At 41.9% G+C, this 15,957-nt stretch overlaps 1 protein-coding gene across 1 annotated transcript; it reads right to left on the reverse strand.

Annotated features, from left to right (window-relative positions):
* Positions 1 to 323: 323 nt before the first annotated feature.
* On the reverse strand, positions 324 to 12,257 carry LOC125903150 (high-affinity choline transporter 1-like). Its single transcript, XM_049599870.1, has 8 exons — positions 12,074 to 12,257; positions 5,119 to 5,235; positions 3,678 to 3,833; positions 3,426 to 3,574; positions 3,140 to 3,283; positions 2,625 to 2,778; positions 1,125 to 1,342; positions 324 to 917 (listed from the first exon to the last, which is right to left on the reverse strand). The coding sequence occupies exons 1-8, from the start codon at positions 12,255 to 12,257 to the stop codon at positions 375 to 377; spliced, it is 1,665 nt and encodes a 554-aa protein (XP_049455827.1). The 3' UTR covers positions 324 to 374.
* Between the last annotated feature and the right edge of the window lie 3,700 nt (positions 12,258 to 15,957).

Raw genomic sequence — 15,957 nt, forward strand, 5'->3', positions numbered from 1 at the left:
CTCATTCACACAAAAATCGGAACATTAAAATAATGCATTGTGTATTTGTTTAACCTGTTATAAAACAAGTACATGGTGATCTCCTTCCTTCCTCAGTCATGTTGATCTTTTTCTTTCCTAATCATTTGAGTTTGTTTGTGAATGGTGAGTCGCTTGGTTGCTTTAAATATTGGCGCCGCAAGGACTTGTGGGACGGAATTATCTCCTTTCCTTTCGTAAAGGATGGTCAAGTGTACCCTATGCTAAAGGAGATTAAAAAGGAAGCATTGAAGCACCTTTCCTTAAAATTTAGAGAATTCGACCAGCTCTTATCATGGCTGCTAGATACTTCTGGGTCATTTCACTCAGTTAGGAACCTTCCTAAGCAAAAAAGACTATTCAACCGCAGCCAAGGTCTGAGAGTTGTCTCTATTTAATTTCTCCTTTTCGTTATTTTCTGTGGCTCCATCTGTTGGTGTCAGTGGTTGTGGTGACTGCTGAGCTTTCACTTTGAACACATCCCACTTCTCAGGAAGCAGTCCTTTGTTGAAGAGCACAGAAACCAGATAGGAGAACAACAAGATGGCAGCAATGGCAGACAGCATGGAGATGGTCTTCACTGGAGAGTACTGGACATAAACACCGTCCTCAAGAGTGCATCCTGGGAAGTGTATGACTGGTGGTAATCCTAGTGAGGGCTCTCCACTGAGCAGTCTCAACACACATCCCACCAGCAAACCCATCACAGCCCCATAACCATTTGAAATGTTGAAGAAGAGGATGCAGACAAGTTGAGGGAAGATTACAACGTAGGCTAATTCAGCACTAGTGAACCAGAACACCAACATGCTGTTTTTCAGGTTGGACAGTAACGTACCAACCAAGCCCACTACCAACACAGACGCACGGATCACCCACTGAATCTCTCTGTCTGATGCCTGAAGAAGAAAATAGAGAGGAAAAAAAACAGATTAACAGCAAATAATGGAGACTGTCCTGTTTTAATGTCTCTTGCTGCTTCTTTATCTTATTCCATTTATACTCCCTTGCATTCCATTCCCTTTCTTTCAAAATAAACATCAAACGTGAACAATATATCAAAAAATTCTTTAATGTGATGAACCAGAACATATGTATTGTTTTACCTGAGGCCTGAAAATGTTCTTGTATATGTTGGAGGTGAAGATAGAAGCGGCAGAAAGCAGCACAGAGTCAACCGATGACATCACGGCAGCAGCCACACATCCAGTACCAATAATGGAGACGAACCATGGGGTGAGGTGCTGCAGGGTGATGGGAAGAACTAGAACTGATTCCCCACGTTCATATGGAGATGGAGAACCATAGGAGGTCAGGTTCCAGTCTGAGGCATGGACACAAAAGAAGGAAACACTGAAAAATGGTCACATTATCTGTTTGAGGGACTTTGAGAAGACCCTACTGTACATACTAAGTTGTAAAGTTGAATGGCAGAGGAACTGATATCGACCCTTGAGCATATGGCCTCCAGTCTGGTACATGTAATCTACAGTAAGAATATTCTCCTCAGCAGCTTGAAATATTAATAAATGAGCTAATCAAATGTGAACAAATAATATATATACACAAAATTATCCATTTGTCAAAAGAAAAATTGGTGTGATGCATTATGCTAGATTGTGGGAAACTTAACATGTTGTTACATACACCACATCCCATTACACAGTCCATTAAAATGTTTCGACAAAGTTGAAAAGATAATCCCATGAAAGGATGCTTATAACTTGTGTATTCTTGCTGATACCAAGGGTGTGCCACAGGGATCCACTTTGGGCCCTCTTCTGTTTACAAATGACCTACTGTTTTGTCTCTCTTGTGCTTGAAATTAATCTTCATATAGAAAATAATATTTTATATTGTGTTGCTGATTCTGTCTATTTAGACATTTAGAAGGTGTAACTATTTTTTAAGCCTCATGCAAAAACAACAAATTCACTGTTTTGTCATCCATAGATATATTACATCAATTTGCATATCATTTGAGCTGTAGCAAATGTTTTACTGACTATTTAGAGAAAGTGATGGTACTTGTTGTCATTGTTGTAATTATTGGCATTAGTGGTTCTCTTGTTGTGGATTCATTGTTTTGTTTTCTTTTGTTGTCCTTCTTTCCTAGGATTTTTAGTTTTATATTATTATGTAATGTTTAATTATGTGGACTCCAGGAAGTTCCTACCCTGGTTGTGGCTAATGGGGATAAATGGTTCAATATTTGGAAGACTGCGCAACAATAATATTTTGGCATCTGGCTTAATGATGAAAGCAGCAGTGTGATATGGTGATCCATTTGTAGAAATGTTGTTATCTCCACTCCCACTATTCCACTTTTATGGAAATTACAGGAGATGTTTACAGCACCCAGCCCTTTATTTCAAATGGTAATTGTACAACCTGGGTTTCAAAACCCACCATTTGCTGCGTCTGGTTACTAAATGCCTCAGGCTTGATGAGCAAGTTATGCGAAGTTAAGATGTGGGTGTTTCTTAGTTTCTGTGACTTAACTCTTCACAGGGATTTACAGGGATTGTTCTTTCATGAATACAGGTGCATAACGACATTCTTTTCTGTTTCCCCAGTTTACCCAAATATGTAGAAACTGTACATACCTGTGGATGCAGCAGCTGCCCCAAGCAGTATAGGAGGTATCCCAAATGTAGGTAAGATGACAGCAGCAATAAAGCAAGTGATCTTGGCTGTGGATGTGGAAGATGCCGACAAGGTCCTCTGGTGGAGGCACTGATATCCAATACTCCCCAGTGCCTTAAAAGGAGAACAGTTATTTGTTTGATTTAATCACTGATGTGTTATCCTCATGGGGTAAAAGCTGCAAAATGTCTGCCTGCTGTCAGAAGTGAAGCATCCTTTCAGATGAAACTTCAAATTAGCAGCTACAGTTAGTTAGTCTTACCTTGACATTTATAGACATATTGTTTCAGATAAAAGCCTGTGCCTACAACAGAGGCTCCATCTTATTCTTTATTTAAAATGAAAACAGTCCACTGCGAGAATATTTATGTTATTTATCATCATTCAGATATCATATATACATATCATATCAGAAGATATGTATCACGACTGGAGTCAAGTGCATTTTGTACAGGTTGTATTTTTGCTTCCTTACAAAGAATAAGAAATTATCAATCATTATCCAGGTCCGTTTCAGCCCCAGTGTACCAATCCAGGGAGCATGTAAGGTGTTGTTCGTCAGTGTCTGTCCAATGTCCAAAGAGTATGGGTTCATCATAACAAAGGGAACACAGATCCACTGCAGAGACAAATACAAATGGAGACACACACAATGCTTAAAGACATACTTTGGAGTTTCTGATGCCTTGTGTGAGAGTGGTTTCTGTTTCCTTCAAACAAATAACCTGACACTATAAAAACTTAAGGTATAGCAAACTTACCAAGCTGACGAATATGAGCACAAGCTGTATAATATCTGTGTAGGCCACAGAGTAGAGACCTCCCAGCAGTGTGTAGGTAATGGCAACGGCAGCAGAGATCCAGATGCACACAGTGTAGGACAAATCCAGGACCACACTCATAATTCCCCCTGCCAAACAAAAAATGGATGGATGGATGGATGGATAGATATGCATTTATGATGTACACTGTTACATGGACGTATGGTGCTTACGGGTCTGTATATACTGTACCTAATCCAATTAGTATTGTGGGAACCCACAGTAGATCCATTAAAAGAGCAGCCATGGCTAGTCCAGCTGTAACTGATTTTCCATACTTGGCATGGAAAGGGTCCAGCATCGTCACACAGTGTCTTTCTCTCAGTGGCTTTCCAAACACGAAGCCAGCTTCACATGAAAGAGGAAAGAAGACATCACAATCAGAAAAATTCAATTAATCAAGCTAGGGGAAAAATACAACAGCTAGATGAATTTTTATATTTATTTCTTTTTGGCTTTTCAACATTTTAAAAAGCAGAAGTTGCACAACAACCTGAGGTTCAGTAAGTAATCTTTAAATTCTGTAAGCAAAGACTGGTAAAACAAAGTGGTAATGTCTGCTACAAGAATATTTCTGTTCAGTGGTCAAACAAATTAATCAATGTAAGATCAATTATGAATTCTTACCAATAGATAAATTATTCTAATTTTAAAAAACAATTTCATTAGTGTCGGTAACAACTATTAAGGGGAACAAATCTTCATTAAATGTGCATAATAATAATTATATTTCATTGATATTTCACAACTCAGATATTTTAGTCAACTCAAAATAATCAGAAATGTCAATGCAATTAAGCGCAACAAACCAAATGTCCGTCCAATGCACCTGGGACTATAGGCATAGTTAGGGACTGTCCTAAAATTGCAATATAACCCGTTTCAATATTTAGTACCTTATATGTTTTTCAGCATAAAAATTTGCCATTATAGAGAGTGGCAGCCCATAAACAATTCATATCTGTGAGTTCAATGAATAAATCAAAAAATAATTTTAAAAATGTGACAAATCACAGGGGCGGCACAGTGGTGCAGTGGTTACCATTGTCACCTCACAGCAAGAGGGTTCCTGATTTGAACCCAGGGTGGGAGGCTCCAAACCCCTCTCTGTTGAGTTTGCATGTTCTGCCCCCATCTTTACATTTGTTTTTCTCCCACAGTCCAAAGAAATCCAGGTTAGGTTAATTGGTGACTCTAAATTGTCTGTCGGTGTGAATGTGAGTGTGAATGGTTGTCTGTCTCTATGTGTCAGCCCTGTGATGGTCTGGTGACCTGCTGGGATAGGCTCCAGCTCCCCCTTGACCTCCAACAGAATAAGCAGTTACAGAAAATGAATGAATAACAAATCATGGTTATAACTTTCCTTAATTGTACATATTTCAAAGTTGTGATGTCAGCAGCTTGCTCAGTCATGAATATGTTGACATGAAACCATCTCTGATGTGTCTTCAACATTCCCTCACAATTTCTACAGTTGTTGTGAGATGAAAACGGTGAGACTGCTCTTAGAAAATCCCTTAGCATCATTATTAATGACCTATTCCTGTCTTTTGAGATCAGAGATTGTTAGGCTATGTTTGTTTTGTTACACATACAAACATACAGTATGCTGTCAGTGATTTCAAACTCTTACCAATGATAAAAGATGAGCTGTATGCAATCATCATCATGATCGCCCAGGTTAGTCCCATAGAGGGTGTGTACACCATCTCAGCTGTTCCAACAATGAAGGCTCCCCCAATCCACGTAGCTAGAGGATGAATAAACACACAGCAAGTAATGTAGTGGACAAACAGCAGCTTTTTAGACAGAGGATAATAATGATAATAATAATAAACTGTATTATTATGGCAGTCATGGCTTCTTTGTATATATTACAGTGAACTGTGAGCTTAGTTTTCTTCAGATTCTCTTAGTCTCTTCAACACTGTTATTGTTTAACCATGGGGAAATTCTGTCTGTCATCCTTTCTTTAACCTTTAGTGGAACGACAGTATTTAAAGCAGAACATGAAGACTCAAATGATTATTGACTCATTATGTTAAAGAACTCTGCCTCAGCCTTGCCATCTAGAAATCTCTTTTGAACCAGAACTTCACCTTTAGTCTTTGCTGATTGTAGTTTGGCACCAAAAAACACAGTGATGGTCAGAGACACTGAAACACTGTCAGTGTTTACCCCTAAGTCTAGAATGTTACCATGCTGATGACTGGCTTCATTTACATGTTGAGTAAGTTCAAAGCTGTCAGGCAGATTCATAAACTCAGTCGCTGTGAAGTCTTTCTTTTTGTTGATATGAATGTTCAGATCTCCATTCAAGATGAATCTATCATATCGAGTGATACTGAGTGAGATCAGCTCTGAGAATTCCTGGAGGAATATTGATGAATATTTTGGTGGCTGATATAATGTATTACAGTCCCCCGTAGGTGAATGGGTGATCTACCTGTGCTGTGACTCTAGCTCTTCCTCCCCTCTCTTGCGCCATTGGCTGGAGACCAGTAGCCAATCAGACCATCTGGGATATGTCAAGGCTTAGAAGCTGCTCTTCTGGTCCTTTGTTTGCTTTGTTTACATTTAAAACAACAGAGTTGAGACCAAAGTGCTTTACAATTAAAAAAAAAAAACAGGTAACAACGCACAATCACAACTCATAAATAAGAAACATACACAGCGTCACATGAAGAACACCAATCACTCAGGCTGTGCTTGAAAAAGCCAAAGAATAAAAATGTGTCTTGAGGCGTGATTTAAACACCTGCAGAGTGGGGGCTTGCCTAACATGCAGAGGCAGCTCGTTCCAAAGTTTTGGAGCTGCCACTGCGAAAGCCTGATTTCCCCTGAGCTTCAGCCTGGATTTAGGGACAGCTAGGAGAAGCTGATCGTAGGACCTGAGGGACCTTGGAGGGACATAGGGTTCCAGCAGGTCGGAGAGGTAGATGGGTGCCAGGCCGTTAAGGCACTTGAAAGCAAACAGCAGAATTTTGAAATCAATCCTGTAGCGCACAGGAAGCCAATGGAGGGAGGCAAGTACAGGACTAATGTGCTCTTGCTTACGTGTACCAGTTAGCAGACGAGCAGCGGCGTTCTGGACTATCTGTAAGCGAGAGATGGAGGCCTGGCTAACACCAACATACAAGGCATTACAGTAGTCAAGGCGAGATGTCATAAAAGCATGCATTACATGATAGAAAAGATTTAACCTTGGACAGCCTCCTGAGCTGGAAGAAGCTCTTTTGCACTACATCATTTATCTGTTTGTCCATCTTTAGGTTGGAGTCGATTTTTACCCCAAGATCGGTAGCAGTTGGCTTCACGAAAGGTTCAAAGGGGCCTAGATCACCAGGAGGAAACACATGTGCGTTGCTGGGACCAAACACCATAACTTCAGTTTTGCTGTCGTTAAAATTTAAAAAGTTTAAAGCCAGCCATGCTTTGACATCCTCCAGACATGTAAACAAGGATTTTAAGGAGTCAGGATGGTTTTGCTTTAGAGGCAGGTAGATTTGACTGTCATCCCCGTAACAGTGGAAGGAGACACCATGTTTTCTAAAAATGGATCCTAGGGGGAGCAGATATAGCATAAACAGAATCGGCCCAAGGATTGAGCCCTGCGGCACTCCGCATTGGAGAGATGCTGTGGAGGATGTAGCGTCTCCTAGGCTGACACAGAAGCTTCTCCCAGACAGGTATGACCTGAAAAATTCCAAGGCTGAACCTTTAATGCCAACCCAGTGCTCCAGACAGGAAAGCAAAATAATGTGATCTACAGTGTCGAAAGCTTCAGTGAGGTCTAACAGCACAAGAATGAGAGAGTCACCAGAGTCCGTGGCCAAAAATATGTCATTGAAAATTCTTAGGAGTGCAGTCTCGGTACTGTGGAGTGCTTTGTAACCGGACTGGGACACTTCCAAAATGCCAAGAGTGTTCAAAAATGACATCAGTTGGACAAGCACAATTTTTTTTTAAAATTTGCTGGTACATCTCCTGCCAGGCTTTTATTCATGATTATTTAGACATTTGGCCCTATAGCCCTGCTGGTCTCTTTAACAAGGCAAGGGTGAAGGACGTCTAAGGGGGAGCCAGAGGGTTTCATGCGGGAAATTATTTCCTCTAGCTGGGAAAGAGACACAGGCTCAAAATGGCTAAAAGTGGCGGGGCAGGCGGCCGTAGTAGAGGGGTCATGTGTCGGGGTAGTGATGCTAGCTCTAATATTGGCTACTTTGTCAATAAAAAAAATTGTAGAAAGAGCTCACATGTTTCAGAGGAGGCATCCAGACAGACAGACAGACAGACTGGGGGGCATCCAGAATATCATTAATAGTTTTAAAAAGGACCTGAGGCTTGTGACAGTTGGTTAAAATGATATCAGAAAAGTGTTTCATCTTTTCAGCCTTGACAATTTGCTGGTAACTACGCCAGCTGTCCCTCAGAATATCAAAAGACACCTGTAGCTTGTCCTTTTTCCACTGATGCTCAGCCCTCCTGCATTCTCTTCTGGCTTCCCGTGTACTGTCATTCAACCAGGGCTCGGTTTTAGGTTTGGCGCGTCTGGTTTTTAAGGGAGTGACAGTATCAAGGACTTGTAAGCAGGTGGAGTCAAAGCGAGAGGTTAGCTCATCTGTGTTCATACACACATGGCTGGCTGGGCTTAGTAGGTCTACTGTAGCGCTGGTAAACGCAGACGAGAACCGAACGGCAGTGGAAGGGTTAAGCATACGGCATCGACAAGCTGGTGCGATTTGTTTGTCAGTGTAACATGGGAGAGGCACATCGAACAAAACAGGCATATGGTCATAAAAGAATCCACCACAAACTTCAATTTTGGAAACTGGTAAACCATATGATAGGACGATGTCAAGTGTGTGCCCGTGCTCTTGTGTGGCACAAGATCAAATGAACCAATGAGATTTAAGAATTCACTAGTCGGGGGCTTGGAGGGACAACACGTGTATATTCATATCACCAAGAATTAAAGCATGGTCATATTTAGGCATTATTTCAGCCAGGAAGTCTGAGAAATCCGAGATGAAGTGCTTGTTATATTTTGGGGGTCGGTATATCACCGCGCACAGTACAGGGTGAGAGCGACCCAGTTCAAACATGATCAGTTCAAAGCTGGAGAATGAGACCGGTGACAGTTGTTTACAGTCAAAGTCTTGTTTGAAAACGGTCGCAATTCCCCCTCCCCGGCCAGACATTCACGGAGCGCTGAAATACAAACAGCCAGGTGGCAAGAGTTCAGAGAAGGAGCTTGACTCACCGGCACTCTGCCACGTTTCTGTAATACACAAGAAATCCAGTTTACGTGTGATGAAAAAGTCGTTCAGGATGAACGGTTTGTTTGCTAGCGATCTAGCATTCACCAGGGCGACCCTGGCGGGAGGCGGAGCAGCAAGGCGATCATCCGTCCTGGGAGCTCGGGCAACAGGTTGAAGGCTGCATTGGTTCAGCCCTCCTCTGCGCAGATGGGGAGAACAGAGGCGGGCATGGAACTCCGTGCTGATGACAGGCACCAGCCAGGTGCCGGTAGGCTCGAGAGAGCGACAGCGATGGGTCGATCCATATCCAGCCAGAGGAGACGCTGAAAAAAACACCAGAGCGGCTTTCAGCCTCACCAGTCATCTGCTGCTTTTACCGCGGGACCAGGTTTTGTGATGCCTCTGTCTGGGGAGAGGAGCTGCGTAGAGGTGGGCAGGCAATCCTGCAAGAAGCGGTGGAGGAAGCGTTCTTTGTCATGGATCAAACATGACCAAATTTGCACTTGCAAGCCGAATATCCAGGAGCGCTTGGCGATCATAAGCCAGTATGTAGATGCATTCACTGAAACATTAACAAAAGTAGTGAATGCTTCTATCAAAGAAGATAAATATCCTAATGACTGGAAGTCAGAAAATGGATAAAAGAGGTGTTGTCGGTGCAATAGTTTGAGATTTTAAGAAGGCATTCGACCTTGTCAGTCATCACATACTCCTCTGCAAACTCTCAAACTATAATTTTTCCATTGGCGTGCTGAACTGGATGAAGTCCTGTCTTGTAGATAGAGTCCAGTGTGTAAGGGTTGGAGGTGAGACATCACCCTTTCTGAGCAATGAAGTGGGTGTGCCCTGCCCTGGGTTGTGGTGACAATGCCTACATTGATAGAAATTATATTGTCCCGTGTAATATTGCGTTTAGAAATATATCGATATATATTAAAATCTCAAGATATTTCCTCCCTTCCCCGCTTCCACACCCCTCTTTGGCGGAGGGGATTTTCCATTGGCGGATGGCAAAAACGGCTTTGGCAGCCACCAAAATATTTTCTATGCAGGGAAAACCCTGGTATGTGGGCGGATGTGTTTAAGTTGGTGTGAGTATTTTGGACATCACAAAACCCCCATCCAAGATAACTCATGATTTCAACTTGCAGAATAATAATTATGAACCACGTTTTGAAAGAGGACTAAAGGGCACTAACTGTTCCAAACAAGTGCAATCACCTTTCTCAGAATTTGGTCATGAATCAATGAGAGTTTGTTCAAACATCACTAAACTCAGTGGACTTTGTTTTAAAGAGGCTTCAGATAGCATCTTTTCCTAAATACTATATCATTATGAAAATAATGTGGGTTGCACAGGGTAGTGGTCACAGTAAAATCAGACTATCAGCATTTACATAGGTTACATTAGTTACGTTTTGGCTGATCTTTTACACGTTTTTTCCCCCCGTTAAAGGTTTTTTTGTGGGCACTGCAAGGATCCTAAGGACAGAGGGGTGTCGTATGCTGTAAAGCCCTGTGAGGCAATTGTGATTTGTGATATTGGGCTTTATAAATAAAATTGATTGATTGATTGATTGATTGATATTTGGCAGTCTGCATTAGTCTTTTTACTTGTTTTTTGAAAGATAAAGTAGGGTCAAGGTATAGATAAGATATTTACACTCAGTGACTACTTTGATTGGTTCTCCAGAGACAAACACTGGAAACTTGCTTTTGTAAAATACAAACAGCTGTTTTCTTAACATTAAGAAACAGTTGAGACTCATTGAGCCAGTTGTTGACCTTCATGGAGAAAAGGGATTTTTTTTTTTTAATTCAAGGAGCATTTTTTCATATATGGAGACAGTTTTTTTGTTCAGTTTGTTTTAAACATTTTGATATTGTGCAGCAGGGCCGCCCCTCCCTAAACGCAGAACACGCACTGTGCGTAGGGCCTCATCTTCCATGGGGGGGCCACATTTTGCGCGAGGGGACGCATTTGCGCAATGGATGCACACATGCGCTACCGTGAGGTGCGTGTAGAATCAGCTCGAGGAAGGAGAGAAGAGACCTGACCGCCCATGCGTCGCTGCAATGATTGACAGCACTCCATATCTGAACAATCAGAGGGGTGCACTGGCAGGCACTTACAGAGCTGCAGCAGGTGAAGAGTTGTCCACATGTCGTCCAAAAGAGCCTCAGGAGTATGTGCGGGGACGGGAGGGCGGGCAGGCTCCACGGAGGGGGAGACCCGAGCCTCGGGGGTATGTGCGGGGCCGGGAGGTCGGACGCTCCCAGAGAGGGGAGAGGGAGAAATATAGCTAAATAAGATGAAAATAGAAAAGAATGTCTCTGTATTTTATTTCTGTTTTCAGTGTTTAATTACTGTAAGGTGGGAGAGGCAGAGGGCTGAGGGAGATCAGACGCCTCCAGAGAGGGGAGAGGGAGAAAAATAACAAAATAAGATTAAATAGGAAAAACCTGTCTCCCTCTTTTATTTTATTTTCAGTGTTTAATCAAGGGTGGGGGATTGAGGTGGTGGAAGTTACTTTCTTTTGATGAGTAATTGATGGCTATTTGTGACTCAGATTTGTTTATTTATTTATTTCAGTTTGAAGTTATTTTTATTTAATATTTATTTATTTATTTCAGGTTGAATTTTTTATTTTATTTGACTCATACAGCCAAACTACTGTATCTACAGTACATTTGTTATTGCCAGTAAAGGTTGTCAAGTTAAATGGCAAGTTGTTGTACGGTCATTTTGTACCTATGATACATTTGGGATGGGGGCCTCCAAATAAAACTTCGCTTAGGGCCCCAATTTGGTCAGGGGCAGCCCTGTTGTGCAGAGTGACCTCTGTTAATAAAGGTGCCTGTGTGACATTTGGCACATGGCTTGAACTTATAACTGACCTTTTTTTTATGAACCTTTTTTTACTAAATTAAACTAACAGGAACACTATGCCATAATGCTTTGTGGGAAACCCTAATTACGTCACAGAAAAAATATTGATATATATGTCGAGTATCGCCATTCAGCTAAAAAATATTGAGATATGACTATTAGTCCATATCGCCCAGCCCTAGCTGACGGTGATATGTAAATGTATACTCCCCAATTTTGCGGCACACGCAGACATCACCACCAAAGCCCCTTTCTGAGCCAGGGAAAAGCCTGTATACCCACACACACACGTACCTATACATATATATATATATATATATATATATATATATATATATATATATATATATGCATGCATATATGTACATATGTGTGTGTGTGTGTGTGTGTGTGTGTGAGTCTATCCAGTAAAGAGCTGTCAGCTGTGTTCTCCTCACCTGTCATTGTGAAGATCCCCACCACCAGGCTAATGCTGCGGTTGCCCAGCAGTGTCATCTCCATTCCAGGGGCTCCACTTCTCCTCTTTTCCCTTTTGGATTTGAAAGAAGCCCAGATGCCAGTCCCAAGTACCAGCAGGTAGAAAAACACCATTGCTATTACTCCTGGGATGTTAACAGCCATGTTGAGTGTCTGCTCTTCTGGCTGGTGTCAGACTGACTGAATGTAGTTTTTTCACTCGGTTCAGGAACGAAGACCACGCCTCGAACACATCCCATTTACGCCCAACAGTAAAAACACACCTGATGCATTCTCTTTCCCTTCGACACATTTCTCACATCGACTGACGTGCACTTCACGTGTAACCACAGGCTTACTTCAATCTAAAAGTAAGACAAACTCTAGTTTTTATTGTATCAATTAATCAACTCACCACGGATCCAGAGCTGCAGAACAATCCTTCTGATCCAGACAAAATCCACCCAAAGGCAATTATCCTGGAGTCATATCATTCCTGCAGCAGTAGGATTACAGACAAACTTCCAGGCAGAGCTGCAAGCGTTCCGCAACTCCCATACCTCGGCCTTGCCAGCTCCTCCAGGCTTTTCCCTGGCTCAGAAAGGAGCTTTGGTGGTGATGTCTGTGCGTGCTGCAAAATTTTGGGGGTATACATTTACAGATCACCGTCAGCTAGGGCTGGGTGATATGGACTAATAGTCATATCTCGATATTTTTTAGCTGAATGGCGATACTCGATATATATCAATATTTTTTCTGTGACGTAATTAGGGTTTCCCACAAAGCATTATAACATAGCGTCCCTGTTCAGAGGCAAACCCTTAAAAAAAAAAAGGTCAGTTATAAGTTTAAGCCACGTGCCAAATGTCACACAGGCACCTTTATTAACAGAGGTCACTGCACAATATCAAAATGTTTAAAACAAATTGAACAAAAAAACTGTCTGCACATATGAAAAAATGCTCCTTGAATTAAAAGACAAAAAATCCCTTTCCTGCATGACAAAAATACACACAGTAGCCTAATTAATTTGAATACACTGTGTAAATACACTGTGTTACAATTTTGACAGTATCAGTAAACAGCTTTGTGGTCTGAGCAGTATGTATATGATACACTCCTCACACATTATGGCGCTGTTATAAGTGGTGGAAGAGATTTGTCGGGCTCAACACTTTACCCCCAATTTCCACATACTCCGTCAGCGCCTAATCAGCAGATACGCTCCCATTCTAGTGAACAGCTGCATTTCCACATCTAGCGCCGCGCAGCATGTCTGGAGCGTCCCAGAGGCTCCACGGCACTCCGCTTCGCCAGAGATACGCGCCAGACCGGTTTTCGTCATTCTTTACAGAAAACAATTTGCTGCTGGTCATCTAACACTTTAAAACCAAACCATCTCCAAATTATCGAGCCATTGTTTTTTCGTTTACTGACCAACTCTCTGTCTCCATTTTGTCGCTGAGCACAGGTGAGAATGGAGGCGAGGGGAGGGGTGGTGACAGAGCGAGGGAGGCAGAGCAGAGAGGTTGTGTGTGTGAGACAGGGACCCAGGGAGAGGGAGAGGAGAAATAGGTGCGAACTTGCGGCCCATGTATTGTAGTTTTAACGCAAAATGAACTAGGCCTACATTGATAGAAGCGATATTGTCCCGTGCAATATCGCGTTTAGAAATATATCATAAAATCTCCAGATATTTCCTCCCTTCCCCGCTCCCACACCACATCAGCAGGGACGCCTCCAGAAATTTTTCATAGGGGTGGCCAGATGGGGCCACTTAAAATCTTGGGGTGGCACACCAAAACTAAAAGCCAGGATTTTATTATACTGTTGTAGTATATGGGCTAGTAAAAAAAAAAAATCAGAAAGACTTAAGGAAACACCTAATGATATACTTTGGTTTATTGTGTTACATTTAATGTTACTAATGATCTAATGTGCATAGACTAATAATAATACAGTTAACATTTTAAGTTCTACCATAACCTTGTTTCATTGTGTTATGTATGTGTTAGGCGATTCATTGTTTTTTTAAAATAGGCTAGTTATCCTTTTCCTTAAAAAGACACATATACAGCTTAATTTAAAGGTGCAAAGGTACATTTATTGTAATCAAAACCATTACTGGGAAAAAGCAGGTACTGGCAGATACAAACAGAAGCAAGTACAGAAACTCATATCTTTGCTTTATGTAACAGGAATTTCCCACCAGGGATAAATAGTCTTATTCTGATTACCAGGCTATACAGTATGTTTAACAAACACTCATATCTTTGTTTAATGTAATACAAAAAGAATTATTTTTACGAGAAAAAATTCCCAAAGGTCCGACCTTGTATTTGAATTCCATTAGTCCGACCTCCCAAAAATCCGACCGCAGTAAAGTTACATCTCAGGGGGGACTAGGCAACTTCGCCCTTTCAGTAAACACAGAGCAGTGGTACCACTAAACAGCTGCAATGTCTCTATGCGCGGACTGTGAGGACAGTTGCGTTTATCTCATTGACGGGAAAACGTCAATGTGATAGGATGTGTTATCCAAATAAGGGCATGTACGTCACATGTAGCAGATAAACACTAGAGATAAGATAAACGCAACTGTCCTCACAGTCCGTGCCGGCACAGTGAGGGAGAAATGCACAGACTGCTTCCTGTTGGAAGTGCTGTGGTCGGACTAACTGGCGGTCGGACTACTGGGTATGAAATCCCACGGTCAGAATAATGGCATTAAAATGGTCGGATTAAAGGGCAGTCGACATTATGGGACTAAAACGATAAAACGCGCCGTAGACCTGCATGGTCGGATTAGCGGGTAGTCAGACTTATGAGTAGTCAGACCTATGGGAGGTCGCACTAACGCCTGGTCCCCACTGGCGAGTGGGGTGGCCAGTGGGGTGGCCAGCAAATTTATAGGGGGAGCTGTGGCCACCCCTGGCCACCCCCTGGTGGCGCCGTTGGCTGTGGTGAAACTACAATGTTCTGAAGATGGACTACAAAAAGCGCATCTTAGATAATGCGCCCCATACGTCCTCATTGTGTTGATTCATGCAGGATATATAAATGTGGACAACACGAAAGATATTGTTTAATTACTAAGGTCGGAATTGAATTAAAAAAAGTAATATAGGCTACCAGCCACAAACTGAAACGAAATTGTCACATTGAGAATGCTTGCTCACACTCACCCATCTGAATCCCAAGTAGTAAAATTAATTAATGATATTACTAAAGGCTGGCAATACAACAACGCTCAAATGAAGAAATGACTGATGCAAAGTGAACATATGTTACGGGTGCGTGTCCCCTCCATCCACAGCTGTATTCAACTTGTTTGTTTTATGACAGGATAAACAAATATGAAATGCATTATTTTGTTTTTGCATGTGAATAAAAAAAATAATGAAAAACTACATGCTTTTTCCATTTTCTTCTTCAAATGGGAACTGGAATAGAAATTAGACCAAAACCAGTAACCAACTTGTGTTTGGCCTATATGCGCATTTACGCACGGGGCACAGCAACGTTACTTCATTGATTATCTATCTATTTTTTTTTTTTTTTTCAGTTCAATTCATTTTTATTTATATAGCACCAAATCACAAAGAAAGTCATCTCGGGGCACTTTACACATAGAGCAGGTCTAGATAATACTCTTGAATTTACAGAGACCCAACAGTTCCCCCATGAGCAGCACTTGGTGACAGCGGTAAGGAAGAACTCCCCTTTAACGGGAAGAAACCCCAAGCAGAACCCTGCTCTAGGTGGGCGGTCGCTTTGACTGGTTGGGTTGAGAGAGAAAAGGGGGGGCACAGAGAAGCAGAACATCCATCCATCCATCCATCCATCTATTTATCTATCTAGGCCA

The sequence above is a fragment of the Epinephelus fuscoguttatus genome, linkage group LG16 (assembly GCF_011397635.1).
Source record: "Epinephelus fuscoguttatus linkage group LG16, E.fuscoguttatus.final_Chr_v1".
In the NCBI taxonomy this organism is placed as follows: Eukaryota; Metazoa; Chordata; class Actinopteri; order Perciformes; family Serranidae; genus Epinephelus; species Epinephelus fuscoguttatus.

Coding starts and splice junctions, on each gene's coding strand:
- LOC125903150 (XM_049599870.1), bottom strand. CDS start 12,257: ATGGCTGTTAACATCCCAGGAGTAATAGCAATGGTGTTTTTCTACCTG. Junction 3,575..3,677: donor CACAATACTAATTGGATTAG/GTACAGTATATA, acceptor TTTGTTTGGCAG/GGGGAATTATGAGTGTGGTC. Junction 918..1,124: donor AGAACATTTTCAGGCCTCAG/GTAAAACAATAC, acceptor TTTCTTCTTCAG/GCATCAGACAGAGAGATTCA.